At 39.4% G+C, this 18,020-nt stretch overlaps 1 protein-coding gene across 1 annotated transcript in view; it reads right to left on the reverse strand.

Annotated features, from left to right (window-relative positions):
• The window catches only part of LOC142750233 (A.superbus venom factor 1-like), a 55,153-nt gene that overhangs the window by 13,196 nt on the left and 23,937 nt on the right, over positions 1-18,020 (reverse strand). Inside the window, exons 19-35 of the mRNA XM_075859170.1 lie at positions 16,471-16,556; positions 15,614-15,753; positions 15,104-15,316; positions 13,131-13,197; positions 12,885-12,971; positions 11,449-11,652; positions 8,429-8,504; positions 7,002-7,161; positions 6,806-6,901; positions 6,564-6,714; positions 6,088-6,251; positions 5,787-5,945; positions 5,081-5,140; positions 3,493-3,583; positions 3,192-3,243; positions 2,121-2,208; positions 1,945-2,034 (exon numbers count right to left, since the gene is read on the reverse strand). Of these exons, the coding sequence (XP_075715285.1) occupies positions 1,945-2,034; positions 2,121-2,208; positions 3,192-3,243; positions 3,493-3,583; positions 5,081-5,140; positions 5,787-5,945; positions 6,088-6,251; positions 6,564-6,714; positions 6,806-6,901; positions 7,002-7,161; positions 8,429-8,504; positions 11,449-11,652; positions 12,885-12,971; positions 13,131-13,197; positions 15,104-15,316; positions 15,614-15,753; positions 16,471-16,556 (1,984 nt within the window). The remainder of the gene's footprint in view (positions 1-1,944; positions 2,035-2,120; positions 2,209-3,191; positions 3,244-3,492; positions 3,584-5,080; positions 5,141-5,786; positions 5,946-6,087; positions 6,252-6,563; positions 6,715-6,805; positions 6,902-7,001; positions 7,162-8,428; positions 8,505-11,448; positions 11,653-12,884; positions 12,972-13,130; positions 13,198-15,103; positions 15,317-15,613; positions 15,754-16,470; positions 16,557-18,020) is intronic.

The raw sequence follows: 18,020 nt of genomic DNA on the forward strand, positions 1-18,020 counted from the left end.
TATTTCCAGTGAGGAGTAATGTTAATGCTACAATATACAATACAATTTTGGAAAATTGTAGCTTCCAACTTTGTGGTAAGACTTTGGGGTTCGGCCCTTTCCTGCTCCGGCATGACTGCGAACCAGTGCACAAAGCGGGCTCCATGAACACATGGGGTGAGGAGTTTGGAGTGGAGGAACCTCTGAGGCCCACCAGAGCCCTGACCTTAACCCTATCCAACACCGTTACGATGAACTAGACCGGAGATTGCGAGCCAGATTTTCTCCCCAACACCAGTGTCTGACTATTCTTCTGGCTGAATGGGTGCAAATTCCCACAGACACTCACACCCCAAAATCTTACCAGAAGAGTAGAAGCTGTTATAGCCTTATGGTTTTTTTTAGAATGGGAAGTCCAATAAGCTTATATAGGTGTGATGGTCAAGAGTCCACATACTTTTGACCAAATGGTATAGCTAATTATTTAACTAGAGGCCAAAATAGCAACAAACATGTCCACCATTTAGTCTCTAATTTTCCAAAATCCATCCACAAAAAGGCAATGTCTTAAATGGTATCTATTTTGGAGATACTTAACATTATTAAATCTCATGGCATCTGGAATATATGGTGTTTCACTACTAAGGTTGTAGGCAAAGACTATGGAAGATGTTCATGAATTACAGGCAGATTTAAACAAACTAAGTGTTTGGGCATCCACTTGGCAAATGAAGTTTAATGTAGATAAATGTAAAGTTATGCATCTTGGTACCAACAACCTGCATGCATCATATGTCCTAGGGGGCGCTACACTGGCGGATTCACTTGTTGAGAAGGATCTGGGTGTACTTGTAAATCATAAACTCAATAACAGCATGCAGTGTCAATCAGCTGCTTCAAAGGCCAGCAGGATATTGTCGTGTATTAAAAGAGGCATGGACTCGCGGGACAGGGATGTAATAATGCCACTTTACAAAGCATTAGTGAGGCCTCATCTAGAATATGCAGTTCAGTTCTGGGCTCCAGTTCATAGAAAGGATGCCCTGGAGTTGGAAAAAATACAAAGAAGAGCAACGAAGCTAATAAGGGGCATGGAGAATTTAAGTTATGAGGAAAGATTGAAAGAATTAAACCTATTTAGCCTTGAAAAAAGACGACTAAGGGGGGACATGATTAACTTATATAAATATATTAATGGCACATACAAAAAATATGGTGAAATCCTGTTCCTTGTAAAACCCCCTCAAAAAACAAGGGGGCACTCCCTCCGTCTGGAGAAAAAAAGGTTCAAGCTGCAGAGGCGACAAGGCTTCTTTACAGTGAGAACTGTGAATTTATGGAATAGCCTACCGCAGGAGCTGGTCACAGCAGGGACAGTAGATGGCTTTAAAAAAGGGTTAGATAATTTCCTAGAACAAAAAAATATTAGCTCCTATGTGTAGAAATTTTTCCTTCCCTTTTCCCTTCCCTTGGTTGAACTTGATGGACATGTGTCTTTTTTCAGCCGTACTAACTATGTAACTATGTAACTATGTAACTATGTAACCTCATGTATATTTTGAAGAATGTGTATTAATGCCAGATGTCTATTACTTATCTATCTATCTATCTATCTATCTATCTATCTATCTATCTATCTATCTATCTATCTATCTATCTATCTATCTATCTATCTATCTATCTATCTATCTATCTATCTATCTATCTATCTATCTATCTATCTATCTATCTATCTATCTATCTATCCATCTATCCATCCATCTATTCATCTATCCATCCATCCACTAAACCCAATGTATGGACAAACTAGGTATTAAACCAGTTATGTGATACTCAAGCTAAAACATGACCCATGTATGACCAGATTTGAGTCCTTGGTGTTAACGGTCACAGATACTAGAAAGAAGAAAGAAATACATATTGCCCATGAGCATTGTGACATTGAGAGTAGCGGACACGTCATACCTTATCCAGGTAGATGATGAGCGAACCCTTCTCAGTGGCATCCTTATTAATCTCAAATTTGGAGATATATTTGTCAACGCCCTTCATTAGCTGTGAGTAAGAATAAGATGAGTTGTATCTCTATCATAAGGACAATATAATGAGGTTAAAGAAGTATTTCAATCCAATAATCTCACCTTATTAAGACTACTAATATCTGGGGCAAATCCAGTCATCATAGAAACATCTATGATAGACATGGTGGCATCACTGTCCTTAAGATATCTACAGAAAGATTACAATAAGAGATTATTAGCAGATGACAATAAACATCTAGGACGCGGCTTGCAGATATCTGATGCCACTATAGGTCCGGGTGCATGGGTATGCTTACTAATGCCTGTAATAATAGATAGCAGCTGTTAGATGTTACCATCAGCTTCCTAATGAGCGGGTATCAGACTATTAACAATGGACACAATAATTCAGTTACAATTAGTTTATAATTATTTTCTGTGCCATTCCTCTGTTATCCCTCCGAGAAATGTATTCATAAATTGACAACTGGGAGTTACCAGTTGGGGGTGTGTCTCTAAACAGACTTACGGTGTCCAATCAGTGCTGACAGAGTGAGACTTATAGAGACACACCCCCAACTGGTAACACCCAATTGTCGATTTATTCATACATTTCTAAAAGGAATAACAGAGGAACGGTACAATGCAGAGTTCTAAGAAAATATGTTCCAGAATTGTAATTTTATGGGGAATACAAGTATTTACTGAAATTAGAAATGTCATGAGAGGTTGTTGGTCCTCTTTTAAGGAAATTCAGATTATATTCTTCTCTTTTATACACAATTTTTTTTCTGGGTAAAGGTATTCTACAGGGTGTGTAGATTTTTGCAACTATTTTTTTGAAATAAAAAATGAAGCAAATTGCAAATAATCTTGATTAAAAATAATGTATATATGATCCTAATGTGTTGATTCCAATGCTCCTTATGTAATGAAATGTTATTATAGCTTAACTTGAGGGCATAAATTCTGCGCCCCCAACACAAAATCTGTAACAGGGCCCCAACTATCACTTGTCAATTATAGTACGGGTTTCCTCAGAAAGGGCAGCGGAACCTTTTAGGCTCCCTCAGGTCCCAGAGCCTATAAGCGACTGCAATCTCAGCGCCCCTTATAGTTACGCCCCTGCTTAAGGGTCAACTGTGCTACTGAAATTTAATAGATTAATTTATATAGGAGATATCTCCTTACCTTGCACAAACCTCAACCGATACTGTTGCGGAAGCACCGTCTGGACTCCTAACTGCAAAATATATAATAAAACAAGAAATGCAATACTTGTATTTAACATTGGGCCCCAATTCCCAATCTACACTAGGCCCCTACTGGGAACCCATTGCATAAATAGTACTACTATCCTCTATTGTGGCCCAAAACATATTGCGGCATAAAACTACTTGTCATGAAGAATGAGTCACTGAATCTACATTTCAGATGAAGATGATATGCAGTTTGGAGACAAGGGGCACTTATTTTCGGGCTGTACACTTACCATTCGGCTCTTCCTTTACTGTCACTGACAGATCAAAGTTTTTGCATTCCTTTTCTTTCTCTGTCACAAGAGCATGGTAAACCGACATAACCTGAAGAACCATTAGAGGAAAATAGAAATATTGAAAATGAGGAAAGGGCCTTCTGCTGGTCTAAATGTTTGACTCATTAATGAGCAAAAAATCCCATAGTCAAATCTGGTTTTGGGGTTTACCTTTATTTTACAAGTGTAAATGGAGCCCCTGATGTATGTTAAATATTCCATATTCCATTGTGCCCGGGAGGTAAGGTGGTTTGGAGCTAAATCACCTATCCCAACTTGTCAAGTTCCTCCTACCGTAACATATTGAGGTCTATCAGTGAAATCTGCTCTTGGGAGAGTTGTGTTATTACCACCACTGCCTATATCATTTGACCAGCTTCACTGCATCTTATTGAGGTCCCCAAATTATCCATTTTTATTTCGGTATGCGGCGACCTCTTTTCAGTGTCCTCCTCTGAATGGAACTTAAAATGGTTTTCCAGTCCTAAGAAATTGATGGCCTATCGTCAAGATAGGCCATCAATATCTGATCGGTTGGTGTCCGACTCCCGACACCCAAACCGATCAGCTGTTTTGAAGCGCTGCTTCCCCTTCCTCCCCTTTACTGCTTGCACTGTCAATCGCCGATACATTTGTAGCGGGGGTTTACAGTGTTACAGCCTTTTCCCCTTCCAAACAGATAATCGGCGAGGGTGCCGGGAGTCGGAACCCGACTGATTAGATATTGATAGCCTATCTTGAGCATAGGCCATCAAATTCTTAGGACCAGGAAACCCCTTGAAAAATATATATACATGGATTCTTATACCTCTCAATTCAGGGCGACAGAATGACAGGAGTGATCATTTTAGTTTTGTATCAATCAGTTGAGAACAGGACAGAATGGGAACAGGCAAGCGTGCTGTCCTTTACTCCGAGCCTGGCACTGTGGGCACTGCAATAAGTACAGATGTCTCCTTCCTTACTTTTCCTCTTATCTCAACATATCCTGAGATGTGTGTGGCGAGATGATCAGCGTTGAAAAGAAACATGATTTTGCGATACTGTCACGTGATGTCTATACTTTATGTGTGTGTGTATGTGTGGCCACCCAGTGGCTGCGGTGTGAATTGTAGCCTGTCAAGGGATTTGCTATCATGTCACGATATTGTATTGAATTTATTTAATGATAAATTGGAGTCCTTAACCAAATTCAAACAAAGGTAAGGGTGGACACATCTGTATGACACTGCTATATGGCTGGCATTACTATGAGGCTGGTACTATAGTCCCCACAATGAGTATTGTTAAAAAGTTTTTGTGGATATGACCAGAGGTGGTTTAGAAGATTGAGCAGAATATTCGATAATGGGACTTACATCTGAAAGCACTTGTCATGGTTACCGGTGCGTGTCAAATGCAACTACCTCGATTTCCCACTTCAAGTTTGGAGTGGAGGTGACCATTTTACAGAAAGGATAGAACCATCCTGGCTATATAAGCTATTAATATAGTTAGATTGAATAGTATAGGTTTAGTAACGGTTTACCTTCAAATACGAACTTACCGTCAATGTACCTTGTCCCTTGCCTTTGGCTTTCACAACAAACTCTTTATTTAATCTGGTCTGTAATAAAATTAAGTTATGAAATTAATATTCTGCATAGACGATAATTTTTCTAGGCCAGTTGCACACAACTGAGTGCCACTCAGGCAGTTTTTCACGCCATCCGGGTGGCACCCGATAGTTTTCACGGACCCATTCACATTAGCGGGTGAATCAGGTCAGTGAAAACGGACCCAACTCCCCGACCCATGGAAAGACAGAACAAGTCCTATGTTTCCATGGATCATGGAGAGGACTCGGGCAGCACACACGGTCGTGTGCATTAGGCCTGAAGCTCATATACGATGGTGACGCCCTCCAAAGTACATGAAATTTGTATAAACCTCTAGAGAATACATTAAATGTAGGAATTACTTATATTACATGTCCTCAATCCACCTGCAAAGGTGGGATACAAGTCATTTAGCCTAGAGGGTGTAAGGGATCTATCACACAACCACCTGAAGACCTTTGCCAACCCTATATGTGTTAGTACCACGTATTACATTTTCAACAAGACAAAGAAAGTGGAAGATAATGTTCCACAGCACCACTGTAAACACCCCATAGCGTACATCACTCTATCTTCAAAGCTTACACAAAGCATTCCTTCTATTCATGTAAGCAGGACATCATGTTGATAAATGATGAACACCCCAATGCTCACCTCGGCCGAACGCGACAGCAAAGCATTGTCTAAGTTGATGCGGTACTTCAGTGGAGCCTGTCTTTCTGGGAGACTGAGGATCACATCCAGATCTATCTCATTTACAGATGGGATGTCTATCTGGTATTGAGCTAAAGCCTGGAACATCACAATGGTAGCCTAGAGAAAATAAGGGCAGCTATGTTTGAAACAAGGTAATGTACAGTACACAAACAAAACAAATAAGAATATATATAACGTGTACAATGTAGAAGACATCTTCACCCCACCAAATAAGCCCAGAAATATTGACATCACTTACTTGCGTGGAACCATAAACTGCTCCATAATATCTTTGATCGCTTATCCAGCGCACAATTGGTCCTACTAGATCATACTGCTTCAAACGCAAGAGAGCCAGAAGAGCGTAGGATGTGGCTTCAATGGTGATGAAACGGGAATCTGGCTCATTCCAGTAAACTTTGTCTTATGAAGAAAAGAGAAGGTCAGCTATAAAAAACATTGATGATGGCAACTGTATGATTCACTTAGATTTTTCTTCTGTAGACTATGATAATGAAAAAGGTCCACCATAAAAAACTCATCCTGATAGCCTATTGTGCCAAATAAAAAAGCACAACTCAATAAATGCTCGCTCCAATTGTCCTCTCTAAAGACAATAACAATTTTAACTTAAGATCCTAAAATCTGGACTTCTTAAACATTGATCTACTGTAGGACATTATTTATGTCTCGAAAGGCCACATTGAAGACTATAGAAAGTATTCGACAAGGTACCTGTATTTGCAGAAAGTAGCTTCTCTGGATGGTCTATTGCCCCAGCCATTGCAAGAGCATAGGAGGTAATAGCTATGGTGTATGGTTTATTGAGCCCCGGAAACTGACCCAGCAGGAAGCTGGTGGCCTTCTCAATACTGATCTTAAGGTTCTGCAAAAAGATAATGAAGACATATTTAACATGAAATCGGGCATGTACCGGATTGTGATTCCATGATAGAGAATCAAGATAAAATACTCACGTTGACATGTGGACTACAGGTCTTCTCACTTTCCAGCATAGCAATGAGGACAAAGGCTGTAAGTCCAACATCTTCTGAAGTTCCTTTGATTGCTCCCTGGTTGAAAACAATGTGGAATAGAATTAGTAAGTGAATATTTTATACAGCACTATAAGCCCCCAAGTTGATTTGTAAGAAGCCGACTGCAGATACATACCACCATCTCCTGATGTATAACTGGGGCATTTTCTTTGAACAATCCATCTGGTTTCTGTCTCTCAAGTATCAGCCACTTGATTGCTCCACACAAAACATTGCTTTCAATGTCCACCAATGGTTGAGCCAATGCAAAAACTTTGGCTACGTAAGCAGTTAGCCTGGTCAGTAAGAAAAGGTAGGTAAATATTTCCAATTTAACCGGATTTTTTTTGAGCATTACACACAGTATACCTTCAAATGAGACCAGGTCGAGGACTATACAACCTGCTCATTGCGATATAGTGAGCACTCCCTGTCACTGATTTATAGATGCTTATAGATTTTGAGAAAAAAATATTTTCATTCACTTATTTAAACATTGGCATTTGTCTGAAAAATTTTTCTTCCACAGAAGATGCTTAAAAATGACAAAAATGTAATTCAGCAAAGGAAGATAATAATTTGTCCCTTGACCCCTTCCCACTGCAGCCATTTTTCACATTTTCTTTTTTGTTTTTTCCTCCCCACTTTCCAAAAACCATAAATTGTATTTTTCCGTCGATATAGCCATAAGAGGGCTTGTATTTTGCGGGAGGAGTTGTAGGTTTTTACGGCATCATTTATTGTTCTATAAAATGTACTTGTGGGGTGGAATGGGAAAAAAACAGTGATTCCTTAAATGTTTTTTTTACGGCGTTCACCGTCTGGTACAAACAACATGTTAAATGTATTGTTGCGACGTTCACCGTATGGTAAAAACAAGATGTTACATTTATTCTGCGGGTCAATATGATTACGGCGATACCAAATTGAAATATTTTTTTATGTTTTACTACTTTTACAAGGAAAAAACAAATTGTTAAAAATAAAACTTGTTTTGTGTCTCCATATTCTGAGAGCCTTAACTTTTTTAGTTTTTTTCCGTCGATTGAGCGGTGTGAGGGCTGTATTGTACACAAAGATGGCGGACCTGGGCACCTTTATTAGGCCTCAGGCTGCCATGGCAACTTTAGGCAATTCGCAATCGCCCCCTTCTTTCTAACGGCTTAGATGCTGCAGCCGATACACGCAACTTATGGATCGGGATCAGGCCGTGAGCCTGCTCCACCCTTTCCCTCCTAGCCTCCGAAATGGGTCAAAAGGGTTTTCCGACCATAGACCTTGATGGCATATCACTGTGATATACATTTCTAATGGATGGGGGATTCATCTGCCGAATGGAGCGGCCACAGCGCTAGGTAAAGTCATGAAGCCCCTTTTCTCCTATACTGTGACACTCTTGACCGGGAGCTTTCACACAGATGCTCACTGTAACACATGATTAGACATTGATGACCTATCCAAGTGATATGTGTGGCACTGACTACTAAAATTTTGAAATTGGCCCATCATTTATGATAAAGCAAATTACTATAAATACCCTACATCAACAGAGATGGCGCTCACCATGTGCTGGCTGGCCTCTCTTTGAAAGCTGCGTAAGAACTGTCTGGTTTCCGGTAGACAAGTTGCTGTACATAACCTGCAAAGATAAGTATGAAATTATTTTCCAGTACAAATATCCTTATTCATCGAGAATTCCTGTTATCACATGACCATATATCCTACATGACAAATCTATTATTTTCTGTAAATTCCAAAATTATAAATTACCCGTAATTTAATTTACAAGAGTGAAAATGGAACTGCTTCCTTTTTTTACACAGCGCATCTACTAATATTTGATAATATTATTTTTATGTCCTACTTGCCAGTTTTTGGGGCCACCACATTAAAAGCAGGAAACTAGATAAAGAACAGATTTCTAAATGTAGAAACATTCTGTAAATGGTCAAATAATAGATTAAATTAAAAGTATGACAAAAGAATATGGGAAAGACAATTTTTTTTAAAATGAAATTCAAAAACATTTTCGGGATCCCAAGGGATCCTTCTCTAACATGTTAACTTTTTGTTTTTATTTAATGTATCTCATAACCTTTAGTATTTACTTAGTAACAATTTACTTTGAGGTCAAGTGGTTATTCGAAATGCAAACTTTTTTTTTTATTAACCCCCACCCTATACAACCTCTCCTGAGCAGAAAAAAACCCCAAAAAATTTAGCACTTATTCCAATAATCACATAATTTCTTCTCCCAGGGGGTTGGGAAGATTACACAGGAATTCAGACAGCTGACCATTCCCTTAGTCTGCCGTTCGAAAATATACGGGCTTTAATAGATAAAATGCTATTAAAAGGACATGTTTGCGCCACATATCGATTGTAGGAACTGGAGTTGATGAAGGAGAACCATTTTCATCAAAGAAACATTTTTTTAGCCATATCCAAAGGCAACTGTTTCCATATTATAACCTTTTTATGGGAGACATATTGATTTATGTCTCCGGAAATATTCCGACCAAAATACTTAAAGCTATCTCTTGGGGGAATCTTTAACAAGTTGCTCTCAGGAAAAAGTACATCATTATCCAATGGCATAATTTGTGACTTCTACCAGTTAATTGTCAGCCCTGAATATTTACCGTAACTATTGAATATATCTAAAGCATCATCAATGATGTTAACAAATTGTCGATCTAGAATGAGATATTATCGGTGTACATGGAGATTTTTTTTTCATGTAAACCGTATTTGAAGCCTTTAATTCTAACATCACTCCTCACCAAAATAATTCTAAAATAATAGAAAATAACATGAGGTATTAGGGGCAACCCCTTTTGAATTAAATATATTCAGACAAGTTTTTTTTTGTTCTTACACTTGCCTTCGGGTTGGAATATAAGAATTATTAACCACTTTATAAAATTGTCCTGAAACCCAAACCGTCTGAACACCGTCCATAGGACACTGTCAAAGGGTTTAGATGCATCTAATGACAGTATGGAGCGGACCCACCCATCATTGGAGTTAAGTTTTATTTTAGTATACATTCCAGGAATATATTACCGATGGAATTGCCCGGCATAAAGCCATCTTGGTCTAGGTGTACTATAGATTTAATTACTTTTGCCAACCGGCCAGCCAAAATTTTGGCCAGAAGCGTTGGCATCAGCAGTCATCAAGGACATAGGCCTGTAAGAATCGGTATATAAGGAAATATTAAAATAATATTAGCTTCATCCCACGAAGGGGGAGACTTATTTTGTCTGAATACTTCTAACAGGGTAGGATTATAAAACGGCAACAAAGCAGTTTGATGTTTTTGTAAAAATTTTTAAAAATGCCTTCAGGTTCCGAAGTCTTGTTGTTGGGAGCTTGAACTAAATCTACTCTGATCTCCTTGAGATCAATTAGCGCTTTCAATAGATTTGACTTCTTGTGGCCTACTGGAATATTGGAAACAATATTATTTAAAAATGAATCCAACTTTGTTTCCCTTAAGACCAGTTGAAACTTATAAAGTTTTTGATAATACTCTTTAAAAGTGATCACCAAATACTTGAGATCCATAGCAGAACCGAGAAAGAAGTTTTAGTATAAAATATCTAATATCTAAAAAACCATAATAGCAAGAACAATTAATTTAACAGGGTATTTACTGTAAAACTTGAAAGACATAAAAGATAATAAGCAAAAAAAAACCCCAATGCCATAAATTACAGTCACGCTAGCTAAAAATTCAAAAAAGGTTACGTCTGCTGAAATGCAGAAAGACAAATAGGAAAAACTTAAGCTGGTTATTAAGGCCCTTCCAGGCCTGGTCATTAAAGGGGTTTCAAGACCCTAAAAATTGATGGCCTATCCTCAGTAAAGGCCATCAATAGCTGATGGGTTGGGGTCCGACTCTCGGGACCATCTGTTTTGAAGGGGCCGTACGAGCGCTGCTTCCCGTTCATTTCTCACTGTGAATCGTCGACACGGAAATAGCGGCGGTCCACAGGTATTGCAGCCTGTTCTTCCATTGACTTCAATGGGATAATGTAATAATGTGAACCGCCGATGCTGCTGTGTCAAAGATTCACAGTGTGAGCAAGTAAGGGAAATGAAGGGGAAGCAGCGCTCATACGAGCGCCGCGGCCCCTTCAAAACAGCTGATCGGCGGGGGGCCCCGATCCATCAGCTATTGATGACCTATCCTCGGGATAGGCCAACAATTTTTAGGCGCTGGAAACGCCCTTTAAGGGGTTAAATAGTCCTCCCTCATTCATACTACCACAGTCTGTATATAGTGACATAGGGGTGAGGTCAGGTGGCGATCTTCTAAATATTTTATCTTTGTACTTTAAATCATTTTTCCACATTTAATTGGAATAGATATGACGTCATCATCACCTGCCGTTAGACAAACAACTCAATTATGTTTTATAAATGGGAAAAGATCTGTAAACATTTGCCTGTATATTTCGTCTGACTAGATTTCTTTCGGATTTTGTCTATTGTATTTTCAATGAAAACAGATAAATTAAGTCCTTGAGTTGCATTGTGACTCTACTGTTAAAGGTTTTCTTCTTTTCTGTACTTACCCAGTCTGATGTTCTTGATGGCTTCCTCTCTTCGGTTCAGACCAATCCTCTCCCACTGCTCGGTGGCATCAAGGAAAAGGGTGGCAATCACACTAGGAGTCATAGTGATCATGTTTTGCTCTCCACAACCACGTGGAACAACAATTAAAGAATTGAGATTAGAGCCATCAACTGATTTTTCCACCATTTGACTGATTGGGTTTCCTGAAACATAACTTTAGGCGTGAGACATAATACCCGAAAATGATAACTGTTATAAGAGCTGAGATGTAATGACAGAAATAAATGTTATTCTATAAAAAGAAGAGATGTATGGAGCTGCCCACTAAATATTTAGAGGGGTTGGCCAATTTCTAAAATGTCTTAAACAGGCACCCTTAAGGGGGTTGTCCAGGTTGGGGGCAGATTTTCATACTGATGACCTATCAACAACATAGGTCATCAGTAATCACTACATGATTGGTGGGGTCTGAAACCCGGACCTCACACAAATCAGATGTTCTGCCTGCCTCCAGGCACCGGAAGTTGTGCATTGGTTGTTGATCGGTGCAGCGTCTGGGTGTCGGACCCCGAAAGATCATATACTGATGTTTTATCCTGTGGATATCTCATCAGTATGAAAAACCGCCCCATGCCTGGGCAACCCCTTTAACTACCCTCCATTTCTTTCCTCTGTGCTTCATTTGAAGGTCCCTGAATCTCCTGGTACAGATGTGTAAACAGTGGACGGCGACGGTGATCCTATCAATAGCTCTCAAGATAGTGGTGGTGATGTGATTTATCAACATGACCGCCTCCTCAGCTGACTACTCTTCTGCATCAGCCCTGAACAGAATCTCCTGTATTTGCGCATGCAATAAACTCATGCGGGCAGCAGGGGAGGCAGTCATGATGGTAAATCACACAACCGCTGCCATCTTGAGATCTACAGACGGGCTCACTGCCACCGTCCATTGTTTATACCTTTGAACCAGGGGGTGCCGAGGACCTTTAAATGCAGTACTGGGGCAAACAATGGGGTAGTTTAGGATACTTGTGTGTCAATACAGCCGTTTTGGGCTTTTTAGAAATTTTAGTAGAAAGTGGCCAACCTCTCCAAAGAAGGTCTTTCATGGTAGATCCTCTCAATGTCCTCTTTAAGCTACTCAACCACTTCTTAGACTGATATGAAGCTTGTTGTTTCTTTACGTTCATTGTTACCTATACTGTTTTAGGTTTTTATTTTAAGAGCAAATTTCCTATAAAGCCCTAAGGCACGAGAGTCAACTTACAGGTCACCCGGTCTACAATATATTGTGTATCATATGGGGACTCGTGGATCTCAATAAGTGCTAATAGCTGGTCTGGGTCTCCCTTATGGCTAATATACACTTTAGCATCAGGGCACGAGAATCTTGGTCATGTGCAATAAGTAACAAGGTTTTTTTTTTTTTTACCTTGAATGGTCACAATTGTTTCAATATCCGTCCTAGGTACAATGTTTTTCTCATCTAGTGCAGACACCTTCTCTTCCTGGACACCATCTGTTGGGGAGAAACAATAATTTGTCTCCATAGTTACAGACTACAAACAAACCCCTGGTAGTCTGATCCTGCAGTCATATATTACTCTACACCCCCTGCGTCCCCTTCTTGATAGCCAGATAGAAAACTAATCGTTCATAATTGAGGAAAATGGCTCACCTTTCCCTTTGACCTGTGGTTCCAGCGTCACTGACTTGATATTTTTTGTAATACGAACACCTTCTGGCTGAAAGACAATATAAAAATATAAAGACACTGTGTCCTAGTGAATGAGCGATACAATGAGATATAAAAATGGCAGGATTGACTGATTAGATACAATGGTTTTTTAAAAGGAAGCCTTCAAATATGTAGGACCTATTATTTTTATTTGTGATCCCCTCTTTAAGATTCTGTCTGTTGGTTTGAAAATGATCAAAAAGGTGGAGATATTGGAAACGGAGAGGAGGGCTAAAGGAGGTATAGGTAGAGCTTTGAGTTACGTGGCTGCCATTGATCCTAATTTAACACCAGTAGGAAAGGAGGTGATGGTAATTTTAGATTGCACTACACTAATATACACTATATGGACAAAACTATTGGGACACCCACACATTAACCTACAGAAGCTTTTATGACATCCCATTCTAAATCCATAGGCATGAATTTGGAGTTGGTTCACCCTTTGCAGCTAAAACATCTTCCACTCTTCTGGGGAGGCGTTCTAAAAAATTTTGGAGTGTGTCTGTGGAAAGTTTTGCCAATTCATCCAGAAGAACATTTGTGCGGTCAGACACTGATGTTGGAGGGGAGGGCCTGGCTCGCAATCTCCGTTCTAGTTCATCCCAAAGGTGTTGGATGGGTTTGAGGTCAGGGCAGGCAAGTTCTTCCACACCAAACTTCCCCAACTATGTCTTTATGGACCTTGTGCACAGTCATGCTGGAACAGAAATAAGCCAAACCCCAAACTGTCCCCACAAAGTTGGAAGCTACAACTGTCCAAAATGTCTTGGTGTGCTGAAACATTAAGATTTCTCCTCACTAGAACTAAGGGGCCGACCCCTGAAAAATAACCCCATATCATTATCCCTCCTTCACCAAACTTTACAGTTGGGACAATGCAGTCAGGCAGGTAACGCTCTCCTGGCATTCATCGATCAGACTGCCAGATGGAGAAGCGTTACTCCACAGAACACGTTTCCACTGCTCCAGAGTCCACACCACTCCATCCGACGCTTGGCATTGCGCTTGGTGTTGTAAGTCTGGCATGCAGCTGCTCAGTCATGAAAACCCATACAATGAAGCTCCTGGGGGTTAACGTTAATGCCAGAGGAGGTTTGGAACTTTTCAATAATTCAGTAAGTAGAGCGTTGGGGACTTTTATACACTATGCGCCTCAGCACTCGACGACCCCGCTCTGTAACTTTACGTGGCTATCCACTTTGTGGCCATGTTGCTATGGTTCCTAAACACTTCCACTTTGGAATAATACTACTCACAGTTGATTGTGAAATTTCATGAACTAACTTGTTAAAACGGTAACGTCCTATTACAGGACAATGCTGGAATTCAGTGATCTCTTTAGAATGACCCATTCTTTCTGACTGACTGAAACACCTGAATTTGTCCATATAGTGTATGTTGGTATGGTAGATTTGATTGTGATCTTAACTGAGTTTGGTACCGAACAACTCCTACCCTGACAAAAAACGAGGACTATTTTGTTTAGATGTTGGATTAATGGAAATATTTAAAGCTTCTGAACTTCAGGATGGTGAAGTTTAACCAACTTAGGCTTCATTCACATCTGCGTCGGGACTCCGTTCAGAATTCTTTACTGTAAGAGCAGTGAGACTATGGAACTGTCTGTCAGAGGAAGTTGTTATGGAGAATTTATTGGATGAGTTCAAAACATGTCTGGATGTGTTTCTTGAGTATAATAACATTACAAGTTACGGTTACTAGACTAGTGTAGATGGTTCGTTAATCTAAGGATTTATTCTGATTGCCATATTGAATTCGGGAAGTAGATCTTCCCTAAAATTAGGAAATTGGCTTTTAGGCCTTACATATTTTACATATTTTCCACTTTAGAAATACCACTTTTTATCCAAAGTGTCTAGAGTACACGCACACACTTCATGCTTACTTACCACAACCTTCAGTTTCTTTTTGACACCATCTGATACAAACTGTCCAAAAACTGCAGCCTTCACTTCAACGTCTTGATATCCCAGGCTCAAGGGGACAAGAATAAAAGGAACAGCTACAGAAGACTGAGCTTTAATATCTACTACAACCCGAAATCTAGTCTTTGCCGTAGATAGGCTGCAAAATTCTGGGTTGTGAGTAAATTCCACTCGTACCTAAAAAAGGACGTTAAAAGATAAGACAATGTGAAAAGAAATACAGGAATGCAAATACTGAAGTATTGTAATAGACTCGGCTATGAAGAATACTGTGTAAGGACCTAAAGCACAATGGACTTGCATAAAGTGATACGTTTTTGTGTACAAGTTTTTAACCAATGAAAAGTCACAAATCCTCAAGAATGCATTGGATGAAGTTCTGTGATAGTCCCTGATAATTTAATAAATAAATCTCATTCATAAAAGTTATGAATTGCTCGCATAGTTGTGGAACCCTCAGAAGTCATTCCATACCTTGATCCTGTCATTGCCATAGTTGTAAAGTATGGCTCGAATTTCCACCTGCTCATTTCTCACCACGGAATATGGGAGCTTCAGGTCAATAAAGAAGTCCTTCATTACCTGGATTTCATAAGGCTTGGAAACACAAATACCTGCGTATAAGACACAAACCCTGTTTATACCTGAATGTATACATTGGACTTTATTGACCTTTAATCTGACATAGTCTAAACCATAGTTTCCATTCATGACCTTCCAACAAATTAGCCATGGTTTCGATTCATAAAAATAATTCAGGTGAAACATTTAGCACTGTTCTACGTGATCATCAACATGACAAAAATAAGATAGGTAGATCCTGTCTTGTCTACCAGTAGCCATTGAAAATTGTGTGGATTGAAGATGCAAGCATTCGAGACAGCTAAGATCTCTTCCTCAGACATTGTGTGGTCTGACCACTGAGTAGAATGACCACTACTGGGCCTCACATGATCTATCACTTCTTCGTGTATTGGAATACCCCATATTACTCCATGAACAGTGCTAAGAGTCATATCGTAATGGTATTACTTGGGTGGACATTTTTCACAATGGAATCTACCAGGATGATCTTGGCTAGCTATAATAATTCCCATAAAAAGAACAATATTATGTATATTTTTCTGAAATATCTCAACATATTACTTCTTCTTCTTATTATTATTATTATTATTATTATTAGTAATAATTCTGTTGTGTTACTCCATATACAGTACTTTAACTTTGTGTTTTTATATGGTCATTACACACAGAAACCTCCACAAGACGTCTGACCAAAAACATCTAATCATCTTCCCAGAAGATACAGAACACTTTTTTATGCTTGCTACCTTTATTTTGTGAAAGACTCACAGCCAGGACCTCCCAAGTAGTGATAGAATCCTTCAAGAAGACGTTAAGAACTTTTGTTGAAATTCTAAAGAAATTAAAAATTCATCAGTGGTTAAGACATATAAATGACCTGAATATAATTTTTTATTTCATTTATGTCCAACTTTGTTATGCTAGTATTCTAGTTAAAGTATATGTTCAGCTTTAATGTATAAAGTCTTACCAATCACTATAAAATAAAATAATTGAAATAGTCTTTCAGTGGTAACTAGCAAGGTGAGGGCCACTTGGTGGTTATCGTAGATGTACTTCTGTAAAAGAGAGTTTCCGAGAGTAGCAACCATGGGGACTAAATTCTCCCAGGCTAAATTCTAGGCATTAATAACAGCCATAGGATTCATCAATGGTCCCGTGGCAGAATAAGAGTAGGGAGAAAAAAAGGAGTGAGTCTCAGATTCAAGCCATAGATGCCAATATAGAAAAAGAGTTGGATCAGTTCACCCGTCTTCTCCAATAAGTTAAAAGGGTTGACCAGTCATAAGAAATTGATGCCTTATCCTCAGGATAGGCCATCAGTGTCTGATCGTTGGGCTTTGACTCCCAACATCTCTGCCGATCAGCTGTTTTAAAGGCGCCTTATCTACTTTTACTGGAGATCGCTGACACACTTGTAGTTGCGACTCACAGTATTACAGCTTTCTCTCATTCAAGTGCATAGGAAAAGGCTGTAATACTTTGAACCGCCGCTACAAGTATGTCGACAATTCACAATACGAGCAGTGACAGTAATGAAGGGGAAGCAGCCCCTTCAAAACAGCTGATCCGAGGGGGTGCCGAGAGTCAGACCCTGACTGATCAGATATTGATGGCCTATCCTGAGGATAGGCCATCAATTTTTTATGACTGGACAACACCTTCAATAATGCCAGTGCATGGACAACAGGGCTGTCTTCCAGGTAATAATATATCATATGACTTTCTCCAGCACATGGAATAAAATCCTTCAAACTTTGTTTATCAAAGGCAAATAGTATGCATCTTTGATAAGTAAAGTGTGAAGGATTTTATTCCGTGTGCAGTAGAAATTAATATGATACATAAATGTCAATGTCCTGTCCCAAGGGTGTACGTACCATAGAGGCAGGCCATGCAGTTTCTATGGGGTCCTCGGAGAGAGGTCCAGACCTACTTGGTCATATCCAATAGGCTGCTAAGTGGCGAGAACCTGTGCAAGACTCTACCCTGGACTGTATTGTTAGCCAATAAGGGGGTGGGGAATTGGCCCAAGGTTCATGAAAAGGATGATGAGGGGTAAACAAACACAAGATCCTTCTGCCCTAAGTAGCAAAAACCGGCACTAAAATTGGGGGCTATTTTTGATCATTAGTATGGGGGCCCCTCTCTTATTTGTACACCACTATCTTGTCCTTACTTGTAGTCTATTGTACATATCAAGAGTGTTACAATGCTTCCTATGTAGTCTAACCAAAGTGAACAATCTAATTCCTAAAAACTTTTAGAATCATGGAGAGAAAATAATTTCCTACAG

This window comes from Rhinoderma darwinii, chromosome 3 (assembly GCF_050947455.1).
Source record: "Rhinoderma darwinii isolate aRhiDar2 chromosome 3, aRhiDar2.hap1, whole genome shotgun sequence".
NCBI classification, from domain to species: Eukaryota; Metazoa; Chordata; class Amphibia; order Anura; family Rhinodermatidae; genus Rhinoderma; species Rhinoderma darwinii.